A 9,213-nucleotide genomic window follows, 5' to 3' on the forward strand; every position below is an offset into this window, starting at 1 on the left:
ACCCGAGGTGCTTTTAAAAGGACCAAACGATAATTTTACGCCAATCCTGTGATGACTGCGTGTGTTCTTGTATTTTGTTACCCCAGTGATGGTGGCTTGAACGTTGGAGGGAAGCGGGGGGAGGGGGTATGTGGTATGAACCACTTCTCTTTTTTATGTTAAATGTCTTCACTAATGAAGACATCATTAGTGGATGCAACCTTCAGGCACATACCACCTGCTTCACAAAGTCCACTTCTTCCATCATTGGTTTTACATAAATAAACCCTAAGGAATAAGATTACCTGTGCTCGCCAAACGGCTGGACAAATCTCTTCAGACTGTACTTAAGGTAAGTTCTGACGTATTGCTCAAGTTCGTTGCTAACTATAATCAATTTCAGTAAGAAATTACATTCGATTTCTGCTGTGCAGCTCGGTATAGTTGGTAGTCCAGCAGACGCCTGCTCCACACAGGCACCAGGGGCACGCAAGTTCCTCACCTCCTTCAGAAAATATTATATTTCTGCACTCTGTTCATAAGATAGGAAAATTTGGTTAGAATCATTAGAAAGAGCAGTTATTCTATAAGTTCAACATTTTTTTTTATTTGATAGGGTAAGAAACTAAGTAATTATGTAGATTTTAAATCAACCTTACCTTACCTAATGTAACCTTATGCATGTACTGGACACAGGTGCATGGGACCTCTATGTCCAGATCTTCCGTATCAACTTCAAAGTCAGCTGGTCGTGTTGTGGTCAGCATCGTAATTAAGTTTCACTTCCTGTTTTTCCAGCATTTGTCTAAGCAATCTTTAAAGGAGTGCACACTAGGGGCATTCACTATTTGACTTGGCAGGCTATTCCAAGTGTCGATAATTCTTAGAGAAAACTGCCGCTGTCTCATTTTTCCTGCTGCCCTAATCTTGTAGAGTTTTAGATCATAAGTCCTGGTGATACCTTCAGATTTTATCAACGTTGGTGCAGTGTCTTGATCATAGTAATTTTGCATAATCTTATACACTTCAGCCATAGCTCCCCTAAACCTTCTATATTTCAAATATGGCAGGTTAAATCTCCTAAGTCTTTTCTCATATGAGAGGTTCTTCATCCCAGGAATCATCTTTGTAGCTCGCCTCTATACATTCTCTGTTGCTGTGATATATATTTTCTTCCAAGGAATCTACACATTTTGTACATATTCAAGGTGTGTTCTAACCATAGCTTTAAAAAGCCACTTAAAAGGTGTTTGATTCCATGGTCTGAGATGTCCTCCTTATTATCCCCATAGTCTGATTGGCTTGCGTTACCTTAGCCTGGACGTGTTTCTCAAATCTTAGTCTGCTATCTATGATCACACCTAGATCTTTTTCCGTCAAGGTCTTTTGCAATATACAATTCTCTTCTTTGTTTCTTCTTCGCATTATATACTGGCTTTCGTCTATTCTTTGTGTTTTTCCTTAGATCGCCATGTATTTACATTTATCAGGATGAAATCTTAATAACCATTTGTTCGACCATTCTTGCAGTGCATTTAAATCTCTGCAATGTTTCACAATCTCCTGCTTCTCTGATTCTTCTATACACTTTTGTGTCATCTGTAAATAAGTATGCTTCTGACTGAACTATGTCTGGGAGATCATTGATGAAAGTCACAAATAGCACTGGTCCCAGCACACTTCCCTGAGGTATACCGCTCAACACTTTTGACCATGAAGACATTACACCATTCACAACTACTCTCTGCTTTCTTCCTGTTAAAAATTTACTGCTCCAGTTTAGCAGATTTCCTGTTATCCCATAGCTCCGAAACTTTGTGATTTACCTTTGATGGAGGACTGTATCAAAAGTTGTGCATAAATCTAGATATATCACATCTATACACCCTCCCTGGTCGATAGTCTCCGTCCAATCATCTATCACCTTCAGCAGCTGAAGAACTGTAGAACGCCCTCTCTAAAACCATATTGTTTATTATTGGAAAGCTTGTTTTTCCTCATATGTGAGATAAATCTATCTCTAATAATATATTCCATTATTTTACATACAATACAGGTTCAGCTGACAGGTCTATAGTTCCTGGCTTCTCTACGGTTTCCTTTCTTAAAGATTGCACTTACATGAACAGTCTTCCAGTCAATTGGTATACTATTAGTTTGCAGAGCAGTGTTGAAAATCAGTGTCATGGCATCAACTATTTCATGCCTTAGTTCTTTAATCACTCTAGAGTGAAGGTCATCAAATCCTGGTGATTTGTCTATCTTCATTTTATTCAAGATATCCATTACTTCATTGTACTAATACTAACATCCTTCAAAAAATGATCAAATTTCCTTACGGGCAGGGTTGGTACATTATGAGCCTGCTCTCTCACAAAAACCTTTGCAAAGAACTCTACCAATACTTCAGATTTTTCTTGGTCGCTTGTAGTCATTTTCATTTGGCCATTTCCTTGTCTTTCTAAATTTGCAATACCTGAAGATGTTTTAAGTCTCCCTTTAACGTATCTCCAAAATTTCTTGGTGTTTTGTTTTGCATCTTTTGCTATTGCTAGTTCCTTTTCTTAAGGAAAAAGGAATTATCGGTCTATACACATACTTATAATCAATGTTTACAGCATTTATGATATAAAACGTGTTCTCTTACATTAACAAATCCTGAACACAATGGTGCATTTAGAATGATTCTAGGACAATTGGTCCACAAAACTGGAAACCTAGACAACTCATTCACGGGTTTGACCCTGGGTGGTCAACTCGTCCATAAATAAGATTTCTACAAAGCTTTCAGATTTTGTTCTTTAATCTATATATGTTGTATTGTGCGAATAAATCACAAAAAACACGTGATTCACAAAATGTGTAATAAAACCACTTGGAAAATAAAATAAAAGGTGACCGAACGTTTTCGTCTATTTAAAACATTTTGAAAATGTCTTAAATAGACGAAAACATTCGGTCACTTTCATTCTATTTTCCAAGTGGTTTTATTACACATGTTGTATTGTATGTGTTTTTTGTAATGTTTTCATAGTTTTTTTAATATTTTTAAACATTAAACAGCTTTCATAGATACTATTGGTATTACATGAAGCAATATATGATAATACTAAAAATGCTTATCACACCTTCCTTACATCTTCTAGACCTAACTAACACCTCAGATGTGCTCCAACTTGCATCAACATGTGCTTATCACACCTCTCTCACACCTCTTAAAGCTGATTCACACCTCAGATGTGCTCCACTGTCTCAGGTGTACTCCAATTTGACACAAGAAGTGCTGATCACACGTTCTTGACACACCCACCAGCTGGATCACACCCGAGATGTGCTCCAATATGGGTTCCAAAAAGCTCAAAGATATATCAAACATTCCTCACCTTGGCCAGTTCAGTATATAAACCTAGTTATCAGATCTCTTCATGTCAGTTTCACTGAGCTACTCAACCATGTTACAAGAGTTACAAGTCATCACGTCGCGGAGAGGTGGACAGAAGATCCTTCTGGGTGGCTTCATGTATACGAAGAAACACTTTTCCAAGTCAGCTGATGATGTCATCTAGCGCTGTATCAAGCGTGATGTCAAGTGTAGCGTCGTGTTCACCAAGAGCCTCAGTGAACGCCAGCTGGTTGGTGAACACATCCATCTTGTAGACCGTGTGGGATGTGAGGTGGAGACCTTTCATTCGTCAGTCCATGAAAACAAAAGCTGCCACCACTAATGACCGACCTAACCAGGTCCTGGCCTTCACCGTCGCGTCGCGTCCGGGCTGCTCACCGCCCTAGTGATCCATTGTCTCTTCAAGAGTTGGAGGTCACAGGTCCCTGGGCCTCCAACCTCCTCTTCGACAATGGTTTTGATGTTGATGAGCGTGTCATCATCTTTGCCTCTCCTGCTCCTCTGGAGAAGCTCGCCGACTCGTGTATGGACGGCACCTTCTCAGTTGCTCATACCCTCCTACATGGACTCAGAAATTTGCCTTACGAAGAGAGGCTTAGGCACCTTAACTTACACTCTCTGGAAAGACGCAGAGTGCGGGGTGATCTAATAAGTGTTCAAGTGGATCAAAGGTTATAACAAGGATGATGCAAACAAGGTCATCATAATAAAACAACAGGGCCGGACTCGCAGCAATGGGTATAAACTGGACAGATTTAGATTTAAGAGGGAAATAGGCAAGAATTGGTTTACTAATAGGGTGGTCGATGAATGGAATAAACTTGGTAACCATGTAGTAAGCGCTGAAACTATCAGTTGTTTTAAAAAACTATTAGACAACTTTATGGATGGGGATGACAAGTGGTGATGGATACGGAGCTGCCTAGTGTAGGCCTTATGGTATCTTGCAGTCTCCTTTATTCTTATGTTCTCTTCACTCGGCTGTATGTCATTCAAGGTCGTGTGGGAGAGTCCTACCTTCTCCTGGCCTTTGGCGTGCTCCAACGGAAGATGCAGACTGGCCATGAGCAGGTCTTCCGTGTCCTGGAGCAGCATGGCTGTGACCCCACCAGCGTTATCGTGGACTTTGAGAGGCCTGTGGAGCTGGCCCTTCGCGTGGTGTTTGGGGAGCAGATCCAGGTCTGGTTCTGTTTTTACCACCTCTTCCAGTCCATCTGGAGGCAGATCCAGGGCCTTCTGCTCAAGAACTTGTATGAGGAAGATGACAAGTTCTGCCTCTTCTGCGGCTAGCTGGATGCCTAGGCTTACCTACTCCCTGAAGAGGTCAAGGTAGGGTGGATCACCTGCGCTCCATCATGCCCAACGAGGCTGCGGAACTAGTGAACCATTTTTACCCCACTTACGTCTCCGGGCAGCTCCGCTAACAGCGCCGAGTCACCGCCACCCCAGCTGGAGTCATCAAGCCTCTTCGAATCCGTCGCACTCCACCCATGTTCACCCCCAAGTGTTGGAACCAGCACCACGCCACCCTCGCCAATGAGCCCCGTACCAACAACATCTGCGAGTGGTGGAACAACAAGTTTGCCAGTCTGGTAGGGCACGCCCATCCCACAATTTTGGAAGCTCATCGAGAGCCTCCAGATGGATGAACATGGCATCCCTCAGAACAAGCGAGGCAAGAAGTGGTACGCCAAGCTCCAGGTTCGCCTCCATAACCTGGTAGTTGACTACAAAGAGGGAAAGAAGACACTTCCCGAGCTCCTCCGTGGCATCAGCTATAATCTCCAAGGAGGACAACCCCACATCTAAGCCACAGCTTAATCGTGATATGTATTTAGTTTGATTTAAATGTAAATATAGTATCTGTGATATGGATTTAATTTGATCCATTGTGCTATGTAATAAAGTGGTAACATATTACAATGTATTACTCTTGTCATATTTTTCCTCAATTATATGGCCTTATAAAATTAGTCATATTTCCCCTTCGTAATATGGCCTAATATGTAAAAATATGGGTAAAATGTATAACAAGCAGATAAAATCACATACCATTAAAAATTTGCCTGGTCGAGTTTTCCAGGTTTGCAGTTTTGTGGACCAGTTGTCCGCTCACCATTTAAATTTCACGTTGAAGGCCATGAAATATTAAAATTAAGGATTTTTTTTTTATAAATATTTAGCCTCATGACGTGCTTGGCGCAAGGGATAGTTGCTGACCCCTTCCCTCATCCTTCCAACTTATTCATATTTTAACTTATTAAGAGAAAGAACTCGTTTTCCATCATTCTTACCCGAGGTTATTTTTATGTAATATGAATTTATCATAGTGGTTTCTATGACTTTTTCTTTTTGGCTACCCCCCATGTAAGGGGGAAAAAGCCTTTGGTATATGTATGTATGTATGAATTTATCAATAATTTGTGGAGATGGTAGGTAGATTATTTGAGTGTACTAAAAAAAAGTAAGAAGAATAGAAAAATATAAATAGGCTACATCGAATAGAAAAGTATGATTTGTGGTCCATTTAGCCGTCATGTGTTGACATTCTCAGGTTGAACCACAAGGAGACGGATAACAATGACACCCCATAATGTAGATTCAGATGTTATACAAAATATACAGTGCAGCAAGCACTATACCTACCGTCTCCATAGATTATTGATAAATTCACATTACATGAATATAGTCTCGGAAAGGAATAATGGAAAATGAATACATTCTAATAATAAATTAGATGATAATTAAGTTGGAAGGAGGAGGAAATTAGTCAGGAGGAAATTAGTCAGCACCTACCGTATCATCCCTCCCTCCCTCGCGCCCCGAACGTCCTGACGCAAAATATAAAAAAAAAAAATAATAATAATAATAATAGTAATAATAGTTGTAATCTTTTTATGACCTATGTAAAATCTAAATGCACCATCGTGTTCAGGAATTGCTTATGTAGGAGAACACACGTTTTATTTTGAAATTATCATAATTGCTTCGATTATAAGTAAAGATGTGTATAACCCGATGATTTTTTTTTCATTTAATTCAACTCCACATAATTAGTTTCTTACCCTATCGAGTTTGGATTTTTTGATAGTTATAGAATTACTGCTATTTCTAATAACTGAAACCAAAATTTCCTATCTTATGAACAAAGTGGAGAAATATAATATATTTTCTGAAGGAGGTGAGGAATTTGTGTGTCGCTGGTATATGTGTGGAGAAGGATTCTGCAGGACTACCAATTGCACCGAGCTGCACGGCAGAAATCTAGTATAATTTCTTATTGGAATGGAGTATAGCTAGGCAGCCTGTAGTGAAGTTAGGTAATTTAGTGCTAGAATGCAGCTGATGGGTAAGTTCTTCGATTCTGGATTCTGGATTCCTAGGAAAGACCACCCGCTTGCGCGGGATCGTTTTTTGTGGGAGGGGAAGAATGTCTGTAAGAAAATGAAAAGACAGTAGCGTATAAAAGAGGGCTATTGCCACCGGGCGATTTGCGAGCGATTAGGGGCTTGTTGGTGGTCGTGGCTCGGGAGAACTGGACTTGGGTCCGGGAGAGAGCCTAGGTAATAGACCCCACTTAGAGGTTAGGCTAGGTCACGTAGCCCAGACATAGGCGTAATCGGCCACTCAAGCCCACTATTTTTCCCCCAAAGGCATCAATATCAAGTCCATCCTGTACATCTAAGGAAGTACCAATAAACCAACCATTTTATACAAAAAATAAAAGCCTGCGTAAGCGAAACTTTGCAAGAGATGGTACTGATCAGTTAATTAACCCCGTGACAGAGGGAATATTAGAAAAAGGGACCATCCGGTAAAGAAGGGGTTAATCGAGGAGAGGGATGAGGGAGTGGGGTGCCGTGGGAATGAATTAAATAACCAGGCGACAACCACAATGTAAAGAAAAGGGCCACCCGAAAGGGAAGGGGCCAAGGTAGATGGGCGTGAGAAAAGGGATTCAATTTGTCACAGTCTGGGGATTCGAACCTGCAAGCATAAGGATCGTGTCGACCACTTTGACCAGCGGGCCACCTCACTTCACACTTAGTCTTTGGTACAATTCTTCTCCGGTGAATATTGTTCATTTATTATTTACTTGTTTGTTGACCTATTTTTTATTTATCTATGTATTTATCTACTTTCATTTTGGAACAGTTAGATCTATTTGATCTTCAGCGCGCAATATTGCAACCACCTGATCCCAATGTCTATATTATCGTCCTGTATGGGCTGAAGTTTTCCAGCACTTCTGTCCTTCAGGACGGTCTTACACCGTGGTGTATGCCGGCAGCTTTGTAAACATCCTTTCGTTGTTGTTGATTTCTATTCTCAGTTGTTTTCATTGTAAAAAGAACTGTGAAAAATATATATTAGAGTGAACAAACTACATATTTGCATCGTATTGGTGTGACACACGCGCACATACTGACACACACACAAACACACACACACACACACACACACACACACACACACACACACACACACACACACACACACACACACACACACACACACACACACACACACACACACACACACACACACACACACACACACACACACACACACACACACGCACACACACCAACACACACACACACACATACATACATACATACACGCACAAACTGACACATACGCAATACACAATACTGCCTCCATGCTACAAAATGAATAATAGAAATCGCGAACTTGCCTCACGTTGCCTTTCAACCGTTTGCAAACCACTGTTTCTTTTATGTTTTTTTTCGAGAAACTGACAAAAAATTAAAATTAAAATTATTGTACCTCTTTATTTGTTTTTGATTAGAAATAGTAATTGTAATGCATATGTTGTTGATTTATCAGTACTATATTTCATTCATGCCCGGTTCTAAAGTTTATAAGTGTCTGGCTGGAAAATGACCAGCTACAAGTGACAACAAATCTGTGACGTAATGTCCTCACGGACTCTCGATCGCCCAATTGCGACAGTTGACATTCTCTTCAATGATTGATGAAAGGAAAAATGTTTAAAGCATTATATAACGCGTTATGTGAAGCAGACGGATGCACTGATGAGTGGGAGTTAGTTTTCTGGAACGTTCTAATGTAATGGTTTGAACTTTGGTGGGCAACGGTTCGAGATGTAACGTCATAACGCTTTACTCGGAACCAACGATCCCGAGGAATCGAACGTCAGAGTTTGTTGAAATGGTAGTACATCTTCATAGAAAATATATATATTTACTCGGTTTTGAAGATATATTATGTTACATTTGTGACAGCAAAGAATGGGGTAAGAATAAGAAATAAGTTTATGCCTAGTGACGAAAATCTAAGATGATTGGAAAACAGACAGGTAAATAATCTCGAGTTAATATTTTTACCCTAGTACGTTGTTTAGATTATTATTATTATAATTTTTTTTTTTGTGGAATAACCAGTACAGAAAACAGTAATAAAATCGTTCCTGGGTAACAGAAATCTGCATCATTCAAAACGATTCGGGACTCTAAAGGTATCTTGTGTTAGTCTAAATCATAAACTTTGTATTTAATGTGCGTTGCCATCAGTTTTTATCATTCTCTGTAGATGTGCTAGTAAAGAGTTGTAATTTTTCCTCGGGTTTCCTCATGTTTCTTAAAATTGTTCAACGTAATACTTATCTTATTTCCATCAGACAACTTTCTCTTCAGTACTACGTAAGCAGATCTGTCGAGTGGTGATATGATTAGCGTCGCAGTTGAACGGTGTCATATTACAAACACGTGAGCACGTATACACACACACACACACACACACACACACACACACACACACACACACACACACACACACACACACAC

At 40.1% G+C, this 9,213-nt stretch overlaps 1 protein-coding gene across 1 annotated transcript; it reads right to left on the reverse strand.

The window, feature by feature from the left end:
• Window positions 1-758: 758 nt before the first annotated feature.
• LOC143019036 (uncharacterized) lies at window positions 759-1,103 on the reverse strand. The gene has a single exon (XM_076174737.1). The coding sequence runs from the start codon at window positions 1,101-1,103 to the stop codon at window positions 759-761; it is 345 nt and encodes a 114-aa protein (XP_076030852.1).
• Between the last annotated feature and the right edge of the window lie 8,110 nt (window positions 1,104-9,213).

This window comes from Oratosquilla oratoria, chromosome 36 (assembly GCF_046742065.1).
Source record: "Oratosquilla oratoria isolate Oo_2021 chromosome 36, ASM4674206v1, whole genome shotgun sequence".
In the NCBI taxonomy this organism is placed as follows: domain Eukaryota; kingdom Metazoa; phylum Arthropoda; class Malacostraca; order Stomatopoda; family Squillidae; genus Oratosquilla; species Oratosquilla oratoria.

Bases quoted from the DNA above. Each gene is read 5' to 3' on its own strand.
- LOC143019036 (XM_076174737.1), bottom strand. From the start codon at position 1,103: ATGATTCCTGGGATGAAGAACCTCTCATATGAGAAAAGACTTAGGAGA.